The sequence below is a fragment of the Lepisosteus platostomus genome, chromosome 9, assembly GCF_059453375.1.
Source record: "Lepisosteus platostomus isolate fLepPlt1 chromosome 9, fLepPlt1.hap1, whole genome shotgun sequence".
NCBI lineage: Eukaryota > Metazoa > Chordata > Actinopteri > Semionotiformes > Lepisosteidae > Lepisosteus > Lepisosteus platostomus.
Genome location: NC_142619.1, coordinates 39443500 through 39467483, shown reverse-complemented (window position 1 = coordinate 39467483; position 23984 = coordinate 39443500). Strand labels below are relative to the sequence as shown.

Here is a 23984-nt window from a genome sequence, read left to right as displayed (position 1 = left end):
AATGAAGGCAAATTGTTACCATGAATATATCTACAGAGCACTCACATTTTTACTGCATTCACATTTTTAAAAATACATATTTTAACATGACATATATATAACATGACATATATATTTTAAATTAATGTTCACCTGTGCCACAACCAGTGAGGAAGCTGAGTTAAAGCAGAGGTTGATTACTGTAGTGTACCCACCACCAAATTTTCTTATCACCATTACATGTGACTGCATTCTTTAAACAGCAGAAAACATTTAGGACTGGTTGGGTTTTGTCAGCATGGCACCAAACCCCCGAAACTGTCAAGGTACAGTACTTTAGAGTTCGTACCATTTATCAGTAAGGGCCACTACCATCCTCTTATTGGTCCACACACTCATGCAAGACATCATGATGCTCACAGCTTTTACAATGATACAGCCTGTCTGTGCTGGTGATTAGCTCTTAATAACACTTTATTTCTAAATATTATATTGAAATTAAAAATAACACTCAAATTATAATACTGACTGTCAACAATATTAAAGTAAAAAAAGACATGAAGGATTTCTAGTGTTCCAGGGCCTTTAGATTTCTATCACCTTATGTGGAAAGCACTTCAACAAAGCTCTCAAACAGCTTATGCAGTGTGCAGTATTTATTATAAAGAACATAGGCCTCCTGCATCCCAGCCTTGAACTAGATGGGAAAACAAGGTGAAACACATCTTTAGTAATAATGAACTTGGCTCTCTTCTGGAAGTTCCTCTTGCATGTAAAGTGTTAAAAATACAGGTAGTGGGGAAAACATGGAAACACCAATTTTTAAGGCACTTAATAGGGCATTGGGCAGTGTGGCATAAAATTAAGCAGTATCTGGAATTCTGCAAGGGGGGATGTTGCACCATTTTTCCATGAGAAAGTCAATCAAAAATGATTTCCCTGCTGACATTACTTTAGACACCTTAGTTGAGCTGTCTTGTTCACTGAAGCTCCTGCCAAACGCAAACCAAGAAATCACCCCCCTTTCAAAGTCACAGACGTTTCCTCTTGCAGCCATGCTAGTCATAATTATTGCTGACAAGGCCTGGGAAACAGTTTTATACAGTATGTGATGCTAAACATGTTGGGGATTTAGTTTAATTAATGTGTGAGCCAAACCTGTGCCCTTGCTTTCAATAGCAATTTACCCAGGTGTTTCAATTTTTGTCTATGACCTTTACGTTATGATGAAAATAAAGAAATAGCTGGATAAGATATTCCTCTACACAAGAAAATTAAGAGTTGATTTTTTTTTTCATATTCACCAACTTAAAACAGTGGTTTGTTCTTACAGCCAGGGGGACAGTACATTCCATCTTGCTTAGTATTAATAGTGTTCAGCTGAATACCATGCCTGATAATTAAGAAAGTAATACTGGCAAGGAGGTTGTATATATCTGTGATGTGGACAGAAAATTACCTGTGTCAGTTTCTTCATTAATTATCCACAATACAACTGACAGGTTGTTTTGTTTCAGATGAAACACGTGCTTATCTGCACTGCAAAATGAACTCATTACAATACGGATGTAGTATGGGACCATCTAGTGTCATCTGTTGAACTGCACACAACTTGATAAACATATAGACTTAACATACTGTGTATAAAGACTAGATGGTCCAGTTGTTAAGAAAAGCAGCTTATTGCCAGGAGTTTCCCATTTCAAATGAGAGATTTCTACCTCACTCACTACTGTATGTGTCACCGTGAGTGAGTTAATTTTCTTGTGCTCTGTCTTTCAAATGTGACATAAGTCAGTGTTTTAGGTCAGAGTAGAGTTGATTGTTCAATCCATATTCTCCTAATGTTATTTTCAATCAAACCCACAGTTGAATAACAATAGTATTATATATACAGTACTGTATATGATTTATACATGGTTTTTCATAGGAGGATCTATCTATATTTTATAGATTTTTCAAAGAACATATTTTGTTTTATTTACATTAGAAAATGCCTTTTAATTTTATTCTCTGCTGTTCTGTTTTCTCTCTACCTTGATCTGTCTGTAGTCCTTAACTTATTGATCACAATGACTTAATAAAATGTGTGTACAGTATTTTGTTATAGATTGGGTACAGCTTATTGAGCTTGAGACGTTCAGGACTGCTCTGAAATACTGCTGACACGTCATGTTTCTTGAAAAAGAAAAAAAATCATTTGAATTTTTAGTTTTAAAAAATAAATGTCCTTTTAATCTTTAGATCAAATTATATTTTTGCTCAAAAGTGCCATGTTTTTTGTTTGCACTTTGGCCTCGTGTTATGGCTTGCAAACATTATTTTCAGTCACCTGACAGTTTTTCTCTCCATTTTTTGCTTTAAAAAAAATACAATTGACTCTGCCCTTCATGGTTTGTTATTTTCTCAGATTTGCTGCTTTATCCTAGTTTTAAAAAGTCACCAGTTTAGAGTGGATAGATGAAGGTCATGGTAGATGTTTATTTTATATAATCATATACTGTACTGTACGTGCATATGTGGGGAGCCTGTTTTTCATAATGAAGTGTAAGATGTCTGCTTATATGTTTAACTTGATATAGTGTAAGCAGACTTTATTATTTATTTGATCTTTCATATACAGTATTACTTCATGCTGTTTGTATTGATAGTGTCTGGGAACATTACACAGATGAAGCTGATGTATATCCCATAAGAACATTAAACGTTACATATGGGGACATTTGGTCCATCTAACTTCTGTAGTTTTTACTTATTGATTAAAGAATCACATCTAGCATATTTTGAAAGCAGTGATGGCATCAGTTTCGACAACAGGCTCTCACAATATTCTCACATAGTCCCCTTCTTAGTGTCTTTGCAGATTTTAAATACCTGAGCCAAGTCCCCTAGTAATTTGTTCAAGAAAAAAACAATTTAATCTTTCAGCCTCTCAGTTCGTGTATATTTTAGACTGTTAGTGAAGGATATTACTTTGAGCCCAGGAATGTACTTGGATGCTGTGCTCTGGAAGGATTCTCCCACAATATTCTAATTAAGGGTTTGCTTGTGTAATTTAGAAATAATACTTAATTTACTGTAAGTAATGTCCTGCACTTCTTTTCTGCTAGTGTTTTGCACTGTGTAGTATAACATTCTTTTGCCTTTCTATAGCACTTCCATGGTTATGAGCATATTTCTGCATTAGGTGACTAGTTTGTTCTCTGTACAAGAAGACTACATAAATGAAGTTTTTTGTCAGTATCAATGTACAGTAGTTACTGTTTCTTTCCCAATGAACTTTAAACTAAAAAGTATTTTACTTTGGTGATTTGATCTAAATGGAAGAGCCACAAACATTGGTTCTATTATCCCTTTACCTAACAAAGCCTTATGCTCTTCCACTGGCACATGTTTTCCTCTGTTTTCACCCTGATCTGTGATTGGAGATCCAGATGGAATACTGAATCCAAGTGCTATCATACAGATATGTATTGCAAAGCACTATTACTGTAGATTGAAATTGAGTTATTTGTCCTTACAGCTAGAGAATAATTCATTAGGGGATTTATAAGGCAGTAAGGTCAACTATAGGGCAAGAAGCGAGTGAGTGCATGAAGGAATTGATTTCGACACACAGGCCTAAGGCAAGTACTATATAATTAATAAGTTTAATTAAAAATCGCTGTTGGCTGGGATTTCATATTTGTGTATGAGGTCTCTCTGTGACAATGCAAATGACCAACAGTTATTTAGCTAAGTAAAAGGAATGATTTGCATTATATGGATTTTCTTTTATGTAATAACAGTTGAAAACAGGAGGATGTCATTCAGCCCATGTAGTCCGTATGGTGATTAGAAGCTATGTGATCTAAGGATCTCATGCTGCTGTTTCCAGAAGGAAGCCAAGGCATTGGTTTCTACATCAAAACTGAGAGCTTCTTCTACACTCCACACAAACTTCTGGGTAAAAAAGTGCCTCCTTTTCTCTGAGTTAAATTAACATCCCTCTAGGTTCTGCTTGGATCCTGTGTTTCTTGTTTCACTTTTGATTGTGAAGAAGTCCTTTTGGGTTGACTTTATGCCTTTATTTTGTCTTTAAGATCTTCCACATTAGTCTAACCCTTCTGTAGGGATGTTTAGGTCTTTCAAACAATGGTCTAAGGTTTTAATTTTGATGCAGTTATTGATGCACTTATTGAATGGTATTTGAGACTGTTTTTCAGTTTTGTAAAAATGTGATGTAGAAAATGTGGATTTTTAAATTTTATTTATCATATAATTATGCAACATTATTGTATTCTATTGGTTCATTCTAAAAATCAAAAACTAAAAAAAAATTGTGTTTTTGTTTCTAGTTAGTTTTATAGTAGTAATAATGAATAGGCATTTTTGTTATCACTCAAACATGTTTGTAGTTTCCCTACTGGAGAGGAGGTTTTGCTTAAAATGCAAAATAAATTCTCCAGCCCATTTCTCAGTAAAGGGTGCAACAGTTCCTGCCAAATAAACGATGTGAGCCATGTCCCTGGAAGAGATCTGAAAGCTCTGATCTTGGTTCGATAATTGAGCCTAAGCACGGTGCCTCAGATGTCAGGGGACTTTGAGTGGTACTGCAAAAGCAATCCACTGTACTTTAACACATGCAGCTTGTATCTTTAAAAGGAAGTAGTCCCTCATTGCTGTTTTTGCCCTTGGAAAACACACTGTTTTTTTATCTAAAGTCATTGGTTATTTAATAGTGATGATGGCTGAGAGATGGAAGCGGTAAATTACCCTTCGTGTTGACTTTTGAAATGAACTATGTAACTGCTTTCTCACTGCATTGTAAGTACTTTGGGGATATAAAAAGTGGGTTTAACTATAGCAGTTTTGACAAGTGCTATAGTGTGCTATAGTGCAAGTGTGACATGTTTGCAATGAGTTCTTGGCTATAAATATTTGACGTGGTTTTAAGAGTTGATTTCGATTAAACCATTAATTTTGCAAGGGAAGTGTTACTTACCATCTTATACAGATCATACACTCAAATGTACATTTGTAACAGATGGTTGGAAGCAGCAGCAGAAATGACTTTAGGCTTAGTGATGTAGTTATACAGACTTTTTAATTGTACCCATCTTCACATTCCTGTTTAATATCCTCCAAATTTGACCATGCAGTAGCTGATGTCAATAGATCCCAATTAAATGTGCAGTCGTATACACTTTTTTATTCATTTAAGTTCTTCATAACAATCGCTGTCCTTGACACTAGGATAAAGAGAACTTTAGATGGGACACAGTCACATAATCTTTGACACAACCGCAATTCATTGCGTTTTTATATATGCCTTTATGTTTAGGAACATGAAGGTTGCAAGTAAGATGAAGCCTATCAGCACATCTATCGTAACTGGTAGTAGCTACAGTATCTGGTCCAGATCTCATTCCGTCATTTCTGGAATTAAACCAGGGTAATATCTTCAACATGGCTGGGTAGCTTGTTCCATGCTATCACAAGCCTTTTTTTAATGGAGAAGTGCCTTTTGTTCTTGTTCTTTTAGATGCACTGCAACTTAGTTTCCACTTGTGTCCTCTGATTTGTGTTTCAGTGGTGATTCTGAAGAATTCTGAAGAAACAAGTTTGTAGGTTTGAGGTTTGCTGGTTGAGGAGGTCTTGATTCATATGCACAATAAAAGCTTATTTGTTAATGCTTTGAAGATTTTGAATACTTAAATCAGGTTCCCTCATAGCCTCCTCTGTTCGAGACTAAAAACGTTCAACTCCTTCAATCTGTCCTTGTAGGAGATTCCTTTCACCCCTGGAATGTACTGCATGTGGTTGATTTTCTCTAGTCCAGAACTAATATACTGTACATATCCAATATACCTACAATTCAAACATGTGATAACCACACAATTTAACATAACAAGCTTTTTATGCTTTTAAATTTGTGTTCTAACATTTTGTTTACCTTTTTGACTTCCTAACATTGTCAGACAGATGTAAAAAATGTGTCAACATAACCACCTAAATCTTTTTTATAGGTAGCTCAGTATTTCCCATTTTGTATTCATAGTTTTGTTTTTTCTACATGCATATAATACTTTTTGTATCTCTGTTGTATTCAGTAGTATACATTATACCATCTGCCAGATGTTTTGAAGTTCATCTAAATCATTTTAAATTTAATTTGCTGCTTCTCTTGTGCTTAGCAATCACCCTTTTATGATATCAAATACTTGAACAGTAACTATAGAAAAATCTATATACATTATTTTAAATAAAATAATTATTTGATATAACTTAGGTAGAGCTTTTGGTGGCCATCGATTGGCCTGGTGTACAGGTGTTATTTATCTACCACAGCTAGAAAATCAGGACAGATATCAACAACAGCAATAATAATAATAATAATAATAATAATAATAATAATAATAATAATAAAAACAACAGATCTCTTTTGAGCATTATATTATATGTGAGTCTGGAAAGTGTAGGTTATGAACTGTTCAGTGAATATTACCTAAATTTAGTTATATGTTATAATTCAATGTGATTATTTGTTCTAAATTAAACGGAATTTTTGTAAAAATAAATTGATATTTTTTAGAACATGTACTGTATAGATTTTTATTGACCTCCTTAGAAAGTTGCAGTATCTGACAGAATTATTTGAATGATACTTTGGATCACATCATTATTGTTCTCAAGTATTTTATTATTTTAATTATTATTAATTTTTATTTACATTTATTTTTTCCCCATTGTAGTATGTTATAACTCATATTTTCTTCATCTTTCCTTTCCTTGTGTAATTAGCACAGAAAGGTAATGAATCTCTGTCCTCATCTCAGTTTCTGCTTGGTTTTGCTTGCCAGTGTGTTTAACTCTCCCATGTCTCTCCTTCAGGTGATGTCATTGTCTATATCAATGATGTCTGTGTCCTGGGTCACACACACGCGGATGTGGTCAAGCTCTTCCAATCGGTTCCGATTGGTCAGAGTGTTAGCCTGGTGCTATGCCGTGGATACCCTTTGCCCTATGACCCCGAAGACCCTGCTAGTAGCATGATATCTCCCATGGGGATGATGGAAAGACCACCTGTTTTGGTGAATGGAAGAAGTAACTATGACAATTACATGGAGTACCTTTCACGGACCTCTCGATTTATGCAGGACCACACAGAGCAACTGCCCCAGCAGTCCCTACCCCCCCACCCTGGGGACACTCACCTAGATGGCCAGCTGCCTCCCCCTATACATGAGGATAATGTATCTATGGCATCCTCTGGGGCAACACAATCTGAACTCATGACCATAACCATTGTGAAAGGAGCTGATGGGTTTGGGTTCACCATAGCTGACAGCCCCACTGGACAAAGGGTGAAGCAGATACTGGATGCCCAGGGCTGTCCAGGCTTGTGCGAAGGAGACCTCATTGTAGAGATTAACCAGCAGAATGTGCAGAGCCTCAGCCACACCCAGGTTGTGGATCTACTGAAAGAATGTCCAATGGGAAGCGAGACATCCTTGGTCATCCAAAGGGGAGGAGGTAAGTCAGAGATGCTTGACCATGCTGCTGTAATTTTGTAATTGGGATCTGACCTTTCTAACATGTTGAAAATAGTTGAGCCAGTCCTCACTAAACTTTTGTTGTCCTCAGAGCACTGAAACCACAGGAACCCATGATACAGTTTATCTTCATAATGTTGCAATTACTTGTATGTCAAAAACAACTGGCAAAATATGTCTGGTTGAACAATTCATTTTTATAAGTATAATTAGCATATTATGTAGAATATCCAATTACTAATTTTGATGAAGCATGTGGTTGCTCAAAGCACTGTACAGTCTTGGTAAAAGTGAGTTTCTGTTAGTTTGAGCAATACATAATTACTGTACTGTATGTGGTCTTTTCATATAGTGAGCCTACTGTTTTTTATCATTCTTCAGAATTATTTACTAACTCCTTGTACTACACTAGGTGATTTTTGTACTACACTAGGTGATTTTGTACATTTGTAAACTCAGAAATTTGTAATGTTCTTAATTTTATAGTATTCCTTATACTGTGGCAAATAAGCATGTAAAAAGCCACATATTATTCAATTATATGTGAGTAGAATCCTACCCACAAATTGTGATTATTGTAACCTGTGCATCAAACTCTAAAATGTCAAAAACTGGCAAATTTTGGTACATTAAAGACACAGAAGATGTACTAGCAATGCTCAGGTTTCACGAAAAAAGTAAAACAAGGATTTAAAAATGTCTTTGTACTTATCTATCTACTTTCCTTGTTGCAAAAGCAGTTCGTTTTGCTTGTGCAATGACACTTTTTATTTTCAGTTATTGTAACACATTCTGACCGTCTTTCTTTATTCCAGTAAACAAATCAATCTTTAATACCATTGCCATAATACAGTATTTGCATTTAACATAATGGAAGTCACTTAGAATGAAATCACGTCAGCTACAGAAAGTCAAACATCAAGGTTCTCTGTTGAATTCCCTTGGATTCTGTTCATGATTGTGATGACTCCAATGCTTCTTAAATTATTTTTTTATCAAAACTAATTAGTACCATATCTGAAGTCTGTGCAATATGCAGAAGATGCTCTTACACGTTATGTCAGGCTCATTTATTTGCATCAGGTCTCCGGAGTGTGTGTATTTTAAAATTCACTCAAGCAAGTGGCTGCAGTGAGAAGTTACTAAAAAGATGCAATGGCAGGTTAAATAAAGCAATATATTTCTATGTACTTCTGGTAAAGAGAAAACATGCTATTTTAGAAACATTACCTCCGTGTAGTCTCGTGATACTATGACATTATACTTGTAGTTTCACACTGTCTACAACAGGATGATAACCTTTAGCTACATTTAATTTAAGTGTGAGTGACTATACTGTACAAAACCTTCCTTTTGTTGAGCTGGGAGCTGTGCATCAATGTGATGATTATCCCAGGATGTGTTTTCCCCAACAAAAAGAACAACCAAAGAAGAGATGGTCTATAATTGAAAATGGAGGAGTAATTTCTCTTATTTTTTTTTCCCCAGTCACACTCAGTAAAGTCAGCTTGGTGGATTACTTTGAAGTGCTCAGTGTAGGGTTGCCACCTGATCCCGTAATTGCAGAAGGCTCTGAAACAGGTCAGGTTTTTAAATGTGCTTTTACATTGCAACTTAACTGATTTCATTCTATTGTGTATATTTAATGAGAATGGCTAAATTCCAGAAATGAAAGACGTGTGTTTTACTGCTTGTCTACAGGTTATGTATAGCATTCCACTGCATTAATTTCTGGAATGTTCAAGACTGGGAAGTAGTTTAAAAAATAAGCTGGGCAACAAGGCTCTGATGCATTAAGAGTAAGGATGTGTGAAAGTTTCAATACTGTTTGTTGATTGATATGTTTTAAAAATATTCAGTAACTGGTACCAAAAAAAAAAAAACCTTGAATCTGGGAGTGTTACTGTATGTGAGATTTTGTCAGTTGTTATCATTATACACTGTTCATCTGTGATGACTGAAGTAATTTGCAAGGATATACTGTAGTAGTCACTGTGTTGAATGTTTGCATTTGTGGTAAAAGAGTGAATTCAAAAAAGTATTTCCTTAATTAGAGAGAAAGCTAACCTTTTATGCTTTTGGGGAGAAGTGGGTCTTTAACAAGGTACTTCAGTACAGTATGTTGAATTTGTGTAATTTAATATTTAAAGATGATTTTATAAACTCCTGCCTATCAGGTTGTAAATGAACCTGTCAAACAAACAGTTAAGACTTTGAAGTGTTAGTTTTTTGCAGCGGTAGTCAGGAGAGGGCAGTGGATCTTCTAAATAGCACAGTAATTAACCGTTTTATGACCTTAAGGGTAAATCAATTGATTATGATGTACAGTACTGTAGTCCAAGTCTGTGGCCTACAGTACATCAGTGATAATCAGTGTTCTTGGTCCTGAAATACCCATGTGCCTTCCAGTTTCCTTTCCATATGACCCCTTAATTTAACCAATTGACTGATTTTTATCAATTGATTGTTTTCCGCTTTTCTCCAGATATTGTCTCACAAATAGTCTGTCTTACAGTTGTCATGTTCAAATAATCTGCTTTACGGTATGTTCTATGGACAGAAGGAAAAGAACTCAGTTTCAAGGTGGTTTAAAATTTTTGGTCCCCTGTATATTTCTAAACAACTCGTATTGTTAATTAATTAAAGGTGTGCAGACTCAGGCACTCTCATAATACATCTTAATGGTATTAAGTTTATACAAATACAAATTTAGTGGTAGTCAACAAATTTATCAAAAAAGTCATCCTAATTGAGATGCCATTTGAAACCCAAATCTGACACTGGTTTGTTACTAATTTATAAACGCATTCTATTAATTAAGGAATTAAACAATTATGGGTAAACAGTTCAATTTCAGTATATAATGAAGCAAACTAACAAATGTACAGTTACTGTTCAGTCAGTGCCTCCAAGACCAGCATTGGAAAACCCTGCTTTACAGTAAATATTGAAGCAGCTGTCCATCCTGAGCAATCAAAGTACAGTAGGTTTTTTAGTCAAAGCAACGAGATGTGGGAGTAGAAGCATAGTGTGCCTAGAGTGGAGAAATTAAATAAAGACCTGTGAAATGACAATTAAAATGGCCTTTTTAATTTTCTGCAAGAATACACCCCATAATTAAAAATGCTTCCGTTTGTGAAACCTGAACAGAAAATGCCTGCAAGGCCTGTTTGTATTTGCTAATTGGTATTTAGACTGTAAGGATAGTTTAAAACAGTTCCACAAACAGAATCGTGTTGTGCATTACTACAGTATATATATAATTGATTGCAAAAAAAAATAAAATCTCACTATACTTTGCAGATAAACACATTTTAACCTTTAAAGCTTATTTGTATGGTCTTTTTGAAGATATGCCTCTAATATTCAATAATTATTTTATTTGTATTTTTCAACTGTACTGCATAAAAACTCAATCATGTGTCTAGTTAGTATTCAATGAAGGTTATAGTTGTGTTTTGTGTATAGCAAAGCAAAGAGGAAATCTAATCAGTGAAATCAGGCATAGTCATATAATACCCCTGAAGAGCATCTGTTTAAATTTTGTAGCCTAAGGGCACACAGCTGATGTCCACTTACAAAAATTTATTCCAGGTGAATGAGACCAGCTTGCCATAAGATGTTGTCTGGCACAATAGTGATGACTGTGACACAATTTAAACCTGTTAACCCAATGCTTTGTTTTTATTCTAGTTTTAAAACTGATTCTACTTTCTAATTAGTTTGTGTATTAAAAACTATATATTTTGTCATTAAAACAATGAAGTAAACAAGAGTTCCACTGTAGCTCTAAAACAAATAATAGTTTATTTCATTTTTGCATAGGTTTGAAATAATCTAGGATATTGTTGGATAAACCTTATATATAGTAAATGCATGGATTTCCACAAATAAATAAAGAATACATATTAATTTTATTTTTGGCCTAAACACTCAAACACTTTCTTTTTACTAGAAGAGAACTGTCTCTGTCTTAAAACATTTTCATTCTTTCCATTCATATATAAATCTCATCCATACACGATAAATTAGTCCAGTCGTTGTGTGACGATCAGGTCAGGAATATCCCCTCTGTTCATACTGGAATTGTTGCTTCTTACTCTTATTGTTTTTTCCTTCATTAGAACTGTTTGGCATAGAGTATTAAACAAAATATTAACATCACACATGTCAACATACAAAGGTTCATACTGTATATTGTTTTGTATTCTATGCTGGTGACATTCTCTTGCTTATCTCTGACACATCATTAGAATGTAATAAAGGTTAACCAATGAGAGTAAGTCATTTGTTCCATCCTGTCCCTTTAATGAAATTTCAAATCCTGATTGAGATATAGCTTGGGACAATACTTTCTCACCCTGTAACAATAGCACACCAGCTAACACATTTTAAACGTGCTTGCAGAATACAACACATTACTGGCAGTTCCAGATAAAAGGTACAATACAGCCTACGCTTTCTGTCACAGAGGTACACAGAACGTACCTGATACCCACCTCCACATGTTTTGGGATTGTAGTGTGACAAAGTCTTTTTGGGGGTAGTGACAATTGTGCTTTTGGATGTGACTGTTATCCGTGTCTCACTGAGCCCAGCGCTTAACAATTCCCAAGTTACTATTAGTCTTCTGACACGCTGTCTTCTGTTTGCTAGGCTAACAACAGAAAAAAAACTCTATCCTACTGGTTTGGTCATCTGCAAAACTCATTCTTACAGAAGAAATTAAAGCTAGATTACATTTCACTTGTGCAAAAATTGTGACAATGTGGTTAGATTCTTTCTTTCATCTTCAGAACCTGCTTTTCCTTTTTCCTTCATTTACAAGATAAAGGTTTATTCCACGCTGAAAAGAGAGGAAAGGAAACACAACATTTTGGCTGTGGAGCCTTCTTAGGGTGAAGAAGAAGCCTCGAAGAAGGCTCCACAGCTGAACCATTGTGTTTCCTTTCTTCTCTTTTCAGCTTGAAATAAACCTTTAACTTGTTCCTCTGCAGCCTACGCATGCTGTCGCAGCTACCTACTTGAACTTTCCTAATTTACTATACTGTATATTTAATTTTAAAAATGTACTCAAAAAGTACTTATACACAAAAGTGCATTGCAGGTCTTAGTCCTGAACTGAATCTTTGCTACAGGTAAGAAACCTCTAGTGTAGTAGTAAAAAAATAATGATGGATGACTAACCTTTGTGGATTACGCTTATGTTGAAGGTAGGGGAAATAAACATGCATTATAATAACAACTCATAGTAGGTTCCAGAGCCCCCTGGGAGAATGGCAAAAGACAAATAAGTCATGTAAAGGTTAAATATTTAGGATATAAGCTTTAAATATGGTAAACATCTAAGACATGAACAGGATGCATGGTGAGTTTTCACTATCAGTATTGAAGTGACATCAATTTTATGTTATCAGGACAGGGTATTTTTTGAATAATGCATGCAATGTATACTGCAGTGATATGTTTTGAATTCAGAAATGCATCTACATAGAAAACAAGATCCATGTTTTTTTAAATAGGTAATTTCTGATGGATGCAATTAATGGTTCAATCAGACATCTTTGAGAGGTTGGATCCAAAATATTATGTTTGGAAATAATTAATTCAAATTGAATTCTTTGGGTAGTATAGAAATTGTAAAAGATTTTCTCAGCTTTTGTTAGTCTTCAAATTGTGCCACGAAAATACTAATAGTGGTAGTATAGATGATCTAAAATAGTTCTTTTATTGCCTATCTGCAATAGCTGTTTTCTCTGCATGGTGTCAATTGAACAGTTACTGGTTTGAAAGCTGTTTTTATTCTTTTGTCCATTTGATGAATTTGTAAAAATATCTTTGGGTGGTTGAAATGAATGCTTTAATACAAACACTTCCAAATGTCACAGGAAAGCTGTATTGCTTTTTTGCACCCCTTTGGAATACTGTGTTGAACACACATTATGTAAATGAGATATCATATACTGTTTATTAATTTCATTTTCTAAACATTCTTATTTGCCTGAAACAGCACTCTCTCTGGTCTGTTTTAGAACAGAAATGTATTTGTCCAGTACCTTGCCCAGAGGTTCTTGTCCATTCTCACCATTATTCAACATCACTCACTTTGACATATAGAGGTTCAAATGTCAATCTTTATTAACCTTTTTGTATTTCTTTAACATCTTGTTATATTTTTTATAATTGGTAATATTTCAAAGGAATTAAGTTTTTTTCTGTTATACTGTATTTCATGTGCTTTCCTCATTTTTCCCTTGTTAATTATCACTAGTTCCATATCCTGTTCTTTACATTTTCAGTGATTTTCCGTTTGTGGTTTCTGATGACATCTGAAGGCTTCTGAAAAGATTTTAAGTGCTTTGTGCCTTGTGGGGATGTATCAATGTTTTGAATCAGCTCTACATGTCACTGCAATGTGTCAGGCTAATTTGCTTCCTCACCACATTTCCTTGAAATTAGCTTTGGGAAATCTTGTTCAGGTCAGATGGAAAGCATGGCAAATAACAATCTAAATAGGAAGAAAATAGTGGAATTATGTACAATCTATAAAACATTCTGCAAATTAAGCAACTAATTAAAAGCAAAGAAAATGACATCTTCAAAAATGTAATTTCACAATTACTGTGCTTCTGTATTAGAGCACATTAGACAATGCTAATTCTAATTTGAATGCTTGTCAAATGTCCTGAACCTTTTCTTTTGCCACTTACCGTAGAATCCCAGCCCTGATCCAAAGTGACCAGTAACTATGAATAACCAGAATAACCACGAGTTACCACCGTTCCCTCTTACACTCATCTACATCTTGCTCAGTTTGGCCAGGATATGAGTTAAATCTCCAAGACCCAACGGAGCTGATAGAACAAGGTGCAACATTCCAAATCACCCAGCTACTGTATCTACATGATACAACAGTGGCTTTTTATGAGGGACTGGTACAAAAATTAAGACTAAAATTATTTTTTGGCTCAATATCTATGAGCAACATGTTATAAAACAATAGATAAAACATCAGATTTCAAAATCCCTGTAAGCAATGGAAATTAATTACATGTTATTTTATTTCCATAGCTCAGGGTGTCTGTCTTTCTCTAGGCTGGTGTGTCATCCCTATTACAGCAAAACATTTTACATTTAGCTCATCTGAAGGGAGTTTTTTAAAGACAATTTTGCTGGAAGGACTTGAAGATATACTGTACATGTATATGTTCAAGTCCTCTTCTGTCCTTTTCAAAAATCTCTTGTACAGTATCATAAAATGTATTAGTGTGCCTTTTGTTAACTGTTACAAGTGTTACTGCAGTTAACTGTTTCCTTTGGCTTGCTTTCCTGCAATACTTTAGCAATACCTCTGGACCTCTGTCGGTGCACTTAAGTAGTAAACACATTCTGAGGAGTATAATGCAACAGATGCACAGTTAAAACATTGCTTAAAAAACGTTTATTCAATAATCAAGGGAGTTTCATAACCCCATACTACATTACATAATATTTACTATTCTTTAAATATTTGGATTTCTCCTGGATGTTTTAGCAAACAAATAGCTGTCTTGTCCCTCATTATGCCTGATTAATGCATTCATTGCAAATGCCCTCATTAGCTTCTATCTAAACCATTAAGTGCCCACATGATAATTGTGGACAGATGAATTCTGCAACAATAATTGGGTAATAAAGGATTTCAATGTAGCTTCACAGAGATGGAATGATAAAGTCCTTTGGAAATGCCAGCTTGCATACAAGGATTACTAATAAGCAGTGCAGCCAAAGTAGAGGGAAAGTGAAAGGTACACTGTGACAGATTGGGTAAATGAAAATAATAAGGAAATGTGTAGTATGATTTTGCAGTTTGTGTGCTTAGAGATTCTGTTTCACTTATAAATAGGAAGTTTGACAGACATTGGATTTTTCATTACATTGTCTGGTACTTTTAATTGGTAACACAGATTGCCATGTCTGCTTAGTATCTTTTTATATCAGTTTAATAAGGTATTCCGTTATACAGAATTTGCTTTGACATATGTTCTATAATCAATGAACACTCAAAACAGAATTATAGCTGTGTAGATTATTGTTTCTGACATAACATCATGCATGAACGCAAACGGATGACCGGGCTATATAAATGATCCAAAATGGGGATGAAAGTGCTTCTCAGTGGGAGCCATGTTTTCTTGGTCCTACTTTGATTGATTGTATAAAGTGAGGTGGAATTAAGTGGTTTTGGAACTGGTCCTAGTAGCCTAGTAGTAATTGATATTATATATTAAGAGTAAAATACATTTATATAAATAACATATAAAATATTTTTAAAATAATATATTATATATATATTTGAAAGATACGTTGGATTTGGATTTAAAAAACATTTTATATCTTGATTCAAAACCAAATATTATGTTTGGGGTTCACTGTCTTTACAGTGTCACTTATAGAAAAGATTATCTGACTACGTAAGTTGCCTGCATAGTCCAGTAAACTGCCTACTGCTAAACTACAAAATTGCCAGAAAGTGTGAGGCAATCTTATAGCACATATCTGAAAGGAAGTGTTTTTGAAAAGCAGGCTATAATAAATAAAAAAATAACCTGCTGATACTATTTGTTATCAAATATGTCTGCTATCCCTCCTGGCCAATTATGATTGTCTTCCCTGGACCTGAAAGTGAATGATTCTGCCAAAATGAAACTGACATTCTCTCTGGCAGGTTGAGCAGGTTCTGTTCTAATACCGTCTTCACAAAGGCGGGTAGATGCTCATTGATTAAAGGCAGTATTAACTATTAAAACCTCAATACATACTGTATGTCTGTGGTGTATTAGTTCATTGTCTTCTAAATGTAACTTTGCCCTTGACCTCATTATACTGTATATATGAAATCCACAGCCTGGTATTTAATTTTACTTCATTGAATACAGTGTGTCACTCACTTTTTAAACTCAGTCCCGTTTCCATTAAGATCAAAATCAATAAGTGATGTTCTAAGGATCACAGATATCCACATAATAGGCTGACGAGTAAACACAAAAAGTAGCTCAATATAATGAAATAGGATGTTATTTGTTATACAGGTATATAGGAGATAGTTTCTATTATAACACCCATCAATTACCGCATTCTTACTTTCTATATGAGGCTAAAATCAATGTGTATCATATGTTGGCAGCAGTGCTGAGTAATTATAAGGGCTCTGGATTCCTGACCAGACAGCTATGGGTTCCGGTGTAAGTTAAGGACACTGCCTTGAGCACGGTACTACCTAGATCACTCCAGAAACACAACTGTGTGAGTACTAAAATATTTCTGGAGAAAAGGGAATACAATGAAAAGGGAGCACAGTTCAAATGTACAGAAGCATACTGTATAAGCCAAGGAGTTTCATAACCCTGTGCAATATGCCATAATATTACTGCTCCTAAAATATTTGAATTGTTCCTGTTTTGTTGTTCAGCAAACAAATAGCAGTCTTGTCCCTCATTAGGTCTGATTAATACATTCATTGCAAACACCTTCATTAGCTGTTATCCAAACCATTAGCTTGCATGATAATTGTGAACAGATGAATTCTGCAACAATAATTGGGTAATGAGGGATTTCCATGTAGACCAGGGCACTGGACTCCTGACCAGACAGTCATGTGTTTCAGTGGCAGGTAAGGACATTGCTGGAAAATGGGTAATGACCACTATACTGTAAGTCACATTAAATTAAAGCATTAGACAATAAATAATAATGAACATTTGTATAAAGGTGTGACGTGTACATTAGATCTCATTTGATCAAGCCAGAACTTTGCAAGTTGGGCCTAAGGGAATGATCATTTTCATTCTGCTCTCACTAACTAAAAAACCTGTATCAGATCATGGCATCATCTTGTCATATTAATACCATGCATTCACACAGCATTTCTAAGGATTTCAGACCAGTGTAGATACAGTATAGGAGGGGACTCACTTCATCCATCAGTGAAGTACAGATCCCACTAGGGTGATGCATTGCAGCCATTTTGCACCAACAGTCCCAATTCACAGCAAATCAGATGCAGATGAAGAAATTACTTCACCATTTGAAAAGAGTTTGAGTAGAGTGTCAAGAAAAGCATATTATTATTATTATTATCTCTGAAGGGTTGAACTTCCTGAAGCAACAGTTCCTGACCATTGCCCTTGGGTAATCTCTAGTGCTAAATACCTGACTGCTACAGTTTAGCAGCAGCTTGCTTGTTTAAACTTGTCAAGTTTAGACTTGCTTCTGCACTTGGTCCTTAATTTTGAAAAATATACTTCAAGGTTACTTTTTCCAATGATGTCAGTGTACAGAAATTTAAGCACCCTCTCTTCAATATATTGACCCTTATTTCTGACAATTAATAGGTGATCAATTTATGATGAGATGCAGTATGTGGGAATGATAATGTTTCAAACATTGATTACAGTACATTTCAGTTAGTACTCCTAATTGAGAGGATTTTTTAGTTGATACAGGGCTGATAACGATTATTAAGAATATCTGATTTATACTTTTGAGAATTAATATTTTTCCCAATTAGATGACTGAATCAATTAAATCCTGAATGACATCTGTCCTAAAGCACACTTCCAGTCCAGGGAGAAGAGTATCAACTCCAGTTATAACACCTGCATGATTTCCCTTAGGGGTTTCCCATCTTGCTTCTGAAAAGGCCCGGGTACTGTAAATCAAATTCTTCTTTGTTTCTGAGATGACAACTTGATAGTTGCTTTTTTAGCGGTTCTGTTTTAAATCCACTTTTGGTGGACTTTTGGTAAATGTGTGCTTTCCACTTCCAAAGAGGAGAAAGGTATAAAAGTGCAATCAAGTGGAACTGACAGGGTTGATGAGGTTTGGATACAGCTGATGTGAGCTTGAAGGGCTTTTGAATTGAATTGATTGCCTGGAGACCTCCATGTGGGTTGCATACTGAAATGGAGCATACTGTGTTATTTCATGCAAATGTCTGATGAATAAAGCTATTTAGGTGAAATATACTGTAGATATAAATCATAAGTATGATGTTACTGCAAAATTGTGAGACTGAAACATTGCGCAAACATTCCTATTTTAATAATTTCAATAATTAATTGGATTTATTTAGCGCTTGTAATCTCAACGTTCCCAGGAGGAGGAGAACCATTTAATGCACCACTGAAATGCAACACCTCCATAGGTGACATGTGGTAGCCAGTATGCACCAGCAACCATACTGAGAAATAGAGAAATTGCTTCACTAAATAAATTATGAGGAAACTTAGGGAAGTCAGATTGTTCAAGCCCAGGGTGGAAGTTAACCTTGACACTGGGTTTAACACCCTTATTCTTGCAAGCAGTGCATGAAGTCTGTAATGAAATTTTACCATAATGTTACAAAGTTGGTCAAAATATATTTTACTGTAGTCATGACTTTAGTTTTAAAAGTTACTTTGCACAGGTATAAAGTATTACAAGTATGCATAATCACAGACTGATGTTTATTACTCTACTATCATATTTTTTGCATATTTTCCACAACATTCTAACTTATATCATATTCTTTAGATCATCTTGCATTCATTCTAGTAAATACTGTTTTGTAAATCTGGTGGTTAAATGCTTATTGGAGCCCCCAATGATTCCTGTTAATTACCAGTATCAACTTGCAATTGAAAAGCAGTTTGTACAATTTAGTTTCCTTACCTTGAAGGTTTTGTAAGGTAAGTAATGAGTTAATACCTACAGTATCTGGAAGGTCCCTAATTGGAGATTTGTTTTGGAGAACAACTTAATCACTGATAACACGATGAACTCAGATGTTGCTCTAAGGAAGTATTTAGTGCATTAGCTCAGGAAACCTCTCTCTTGAGTTGAAGCAAAGGCCCCCTTGCTCATAGATAAAAGAAACACTGCAGTGTTCTAAGTAAACTTATACTGCTTTCAAAACAAAGCTTTATCTTTAGATGCTTAATTATTTTCAACCAAGAATTGTTTGTGAACAAATTAAAAAAAACAAACTTTTTTGTTGTTGTAGTAACTTAAATTGACTTTTTTCATGACAAGAGTACCATTGCCTGAAGTGTCCTTATTTGAGCTTTTTGAAAATAGATGAGGTAACCTTGTATATTGCATAATCATTGTCTGATAAATTATTCTATTATTTTAATAGTTTCCATGCCATTGCAAAACATGGATTTGTTTCTTAAAAAGTGTTTCATGTTATGAAAAGCAGTCACTTTAATGATTTTGAATAACTGAGTCCTGTTCTTATACTATTCATTACAGTAGACCTATTGTAATTTGATTTTATGTAAAATGTTTCCCTTCTGCCCTTTGCAACATGATCACATTACAGTCACAGTTCCAGTAGAGAAACAGCAAGATTCATGAGTAGCTTGTCATCTTGACTATCTCTTGATTACCACATTTGTAAGAGATCATAAGATGGGCTGTACAGCCGTGAAAAGAAAAAAAAACTGAATTAGAATTAGAGAAAGTGCCGAATAACACTAAATTAATGTTTTTCAATAGTACTTAATTATTTTTCTATTTTCATACACATGCATATATGCATATATACATTGAAATAGACAATAAGGCTGTGTTCCCCTTTCAGATAGACTAAGCACTATACTATAAAATTCCCACTTGAATTAATAAAATTAAATCTTGGACTCAATAGCAATAATATCAACATTAATTCACTGACTTTTGAAAATGGGTTTCCTGCTTATGTTTACTGTTAAAACTTTAGCTTAAATGTATAGGATCACATAAGGCATTTCTTTCAAAACTATCACCCCAAAATTATTTTAGAACTAGACTGATGTGTGCTGATGCCTATGTACAGTACAGTGTACTTACAGAACTCTTAGTACCAAGGACAGCTCTTTGCAGAAATGTGCTCCCTAGCCATCAATACTTTACACTTGAACATGTTGAAGCCTCCTAAACAAGTTGTGCAAGCTTTATGTGGATTTTGAAGAGATATTCTGGCTCATATGCTCTCAGAAAGCACTCCCAGCTTGTCTCTTGTCAGAGATACAGTGGTAAGAAAATAAACAGAAAAAGCAAATGGCTTCTGCCAAAAGACTACTTCTGTTATGTACAGTAGTATGTATTAACATGCTATTACTTTGGCAATGAAGCAGTATTTCCATATTCGTTTACCTTGTCCTGTGTAATGTCCTTCACCTTGCAGTATTTTCTGCAGTACTCTTAATATTCATCAACATACAGGATGGATGTACAATAGCGGTGTTTGTTTTCTAAAGGAAAGCTTAAAACATAAAAGCTTTTTGGTACTACTGTATCATTCCTGCTGCAATATTAAAGCTATACAGACTTGAAGTTCAGATATTCTGCTGAGTTTTTATCAAGTTCTTCTTTCTTCCAGAAACAAAAATATTTCATTTTTACTTGTTGGTTTTATCTAGGTTTATCCATTAGATGAAACTATAATTTGGTTTGACTAAATATTTTGTCTCTCCAGCCTTCTACAGAATAGAAGTCAGTATTAACTTTTGCTACAGATTTTATGTCCTTCATTTACTATACTACTATATATAATATTAATCTGACATGGAAGAATGCAGATGCCTGTGATGAAACTCCTTGTTAATCCTGTGGAATATTCTTCTGTTACAACACCTGCATTACAAAACCAAATGTATTAGGGATCAGTTTGCTTTACTGCATGCATTGAAATCATGAAGGTCCCAGCCACTATTTGCTTATTTTGTACCAAAAAACAATTAACTTGAATTCCTACTACCCCTTCTTGAAAAAGATGAACTTCTGGTTTAATTTTTGTTGCCACGTGCAGTTTCTTTTGCCATTGTTGAATTAGAGAGCATTTATGCTATAATTACAGCTTTAAGAAAATTGTTGCCTGCAAAAAAATGCATTGAGTGACAAACTAATCCAATCCCATTGATTTGCATGTCTTCAGTTCCTCCTGGAGGGTGTCCATGGCTTTACATGAAAGAAAGAATGAAATTGAGTAGGGAAGATGGAGAAAGGATGTGATTTGCACACTGATTTTTTCTTTTTTAGGCTGGTACATTCATTTGTTCCGTGATAAAAGTAATGTTGTAAGCTGTGACATAAACGTTTCACCATGATTTTAATATACCTTATTTTTCTTCTTATTCAGTATTCAGGAAGTAATACATTCAGCAAACTGTTCTGATCCATCTTTTGAATTAAATGCATTAACCCTAATTCCTCATGGATTTGATGGAGGCTTACAAAACTACCTTAGAAGATGCCTGCAATTTTTACAGAGAGAACTTGCTTTTGCTTTTTTGTACTTGTTACAGGTACATCTATTTACAGTATCCCATAGAAACACTGATAATGTTTAAAAAACTGTAATGTCTATGTGTCCTTCTTTTACTCAAAAATCTATATATACTGTAGCCACGGAAGATGTATGTGTAAAACAAATGGCTAAGGGTGTTGTTTCATTCCCCTTGTTTTAGTCTGAAATGATGGTTCCTGCCAAAATACGCATCCTTAAGCTTTGAAATACTGACCCTGCTTGCTAGTCAATTGCTTTTTGACAGTTGAATGTGTAAATTCGAGGACAATATATATACAGTGCTGATAGCCCCCTAGTCTGTGAGCCCCCTAGTTTGAATCATTATCTCATGTATTTTAGACTTAAAGTATAATTAGATCTTCCTTAAAGTCTTAATTAAAAATGAAGATAATTGAATGAAATGTATAACACATTTTGTCCAATTCTTCCTTATGTACAGTAACTGCTTCAGGCTGGTGACATTTGAGGGTTTCCTTGCATGAACGTCTTGCTTTAGGTCCTGCCATAATATTTCAGTAGGATGTATGCCTGGACTTTGATTTGACCAATCAAAAATGTGAAATTTCATCTTTTGCAGCCATTTTGTTGTACATCTGCTCACATGTTTTGGATCATTTCCTTGCTGCATGACCCAATTTTGGCTCAGCTTCAGCTGACAAATGGATTTTTCTTGGCAGTGTATAATGTAATAATAAGAATAAACAGTATATCTTACTTTCCTGTCTGTACAGCTTTTCTTATAAGTGAAAAGTCTTAATAACATTTATTTTCAATTTGCATTTATGAGACAACCTCATGAATTCATTTAGCATTTACTGTAGTATTTTATTCTCATAACTGGTGGTTTGTGGGTCCAAGCTCCTATTGTAGACACTGCAGACAGGTTTAACAAACATGTAAAGATAAAACTGTACATCACGTACATCTTCCAAAATATAGACTTCTAAAGGCTGATCTTACTTTTATTTAAAAAATTATGAATTATAAAAATGATAAAAATACAACCTAGTATGTTTTGGAGGGAATATAACATCATGCTTTCTGCCTTTCTTATTAATGTAATTCATTGCCAACTCACTCACAAGCATTGATAGATAATAACAGTTTTACACAGGAAAACACTGTTTAATTAAAAATGGTCTTAAAGACAGGTTTTGCATTTTGCATTGTTCAATATATAAGGCAAGACCTGCAGAGCAAGAAAAGTGCAGACTACAGCTGCTCTCTCCTTCAGTCTCTGTGCTTGAAATTCCTGGCGGATGATCAGGACCCTGCTGTGTGAATGGCAGATAAGGTTAAATGATAATTTGGGGTTTGTGGAAGACAAGGCTTGAAGCATAGCATTGTGTATCCGTGCATGAACTGCACTTCGCTAAATACTATCATGCCCTAATTAAATACTGTAAGTAAGCAAATATGAGGCCATGAAGTTAAAGCCAGGATTACTCATTCAGACAGACTTAACTTTTTGTTCCTCTTTGCTATTGGTTATTGGGGTCAGCTAATACAGCATTAGTTTGTTTTCTTTTCCTAATCCAGAGTAGAATTTCTTGTTTTTAAAATGTTCAGTTGTGGAAAGAAAAAAAGGATGCATCTGCAACAGGCAAATTAGCTCTAATCACTTCCGTTGTCAAAGTAGACATCTAATTAAGTAACTTCTATGATTTAGGAATTTATATATATTTAGACTTTCAACATTAGCTTCCTGGATTCACTTAAGAGTTTTATTTTGAAGTAAAATATTGCATTGAGAGTTAATATTTTCAGAATGTAAATTTTTGAAGCAGTATTGTGACATTCTAAGGACAGGTCATGAGTACATCCCAGGTGCTTGCATAACGTCAAGAGACTAAATTATCTTGTGTTCTTAGGGAAACGGAGGACACACTTTAGCTAATGTTTGAACATGTTCATATAATATCTGCATCACTGTGTGTGTGTCAGTGAAGTAGGTTGTAAAAGGAAATCTGCAGCAGAAGTACCATGATGCGAAAGGAACATAGACAAAAGTCCCCAGTTTTAACGCACAGGGATTGGAGTTCAGAAGTGATGGCCCTCAATTGCTAATGCATTGGGTTACATCATTTCCACCATATATCAGGAGAAGACAATTTTGATATTTCATTTCTTGCATGTCTATTAGTGTTGAGTGCCATTTA

At 34.7% G+C, this 23984-nt stretch overlaps 1 protein-coding gene across 22 annotated transcripts in view; it reads left to right on the top strand.

The window, feature by feature from the left end:
• Window positions 1-23984, top strand: part of LOC148654992 (membrane-associated guanylate kinase, WW and PDZ domain-containing protein 2-like) — a 395408-nt gene that overhangs the window by 311560 nt on the left and 59864 nt on the right. For 12 of the 22 annotated variants that reach the window (XM_088644985.1, XM_088644983.1, XM_088644987.1 and 9 more), the window contains 2 exons: window positions 6853-7494; window positions 9003-9095. The exons of 2 other annotated variants lie outside the window; for them this stretch is intronic. In XM_088644985.1, the coding sequence (XP_088501111.1) occupies window positions 6853-7494; window positions 9003-9095 (735 nt within the window). The remainder of the gene's footprint in view (window positions 1-6852; window positions 7495-9002; window positions 9096-23984) is intronic. 8 more of the 22 variants (XM_088644991.1, XM_088644990.1, XM_088644989.1 and 5 more) reach the window with 1 other exon arrangement.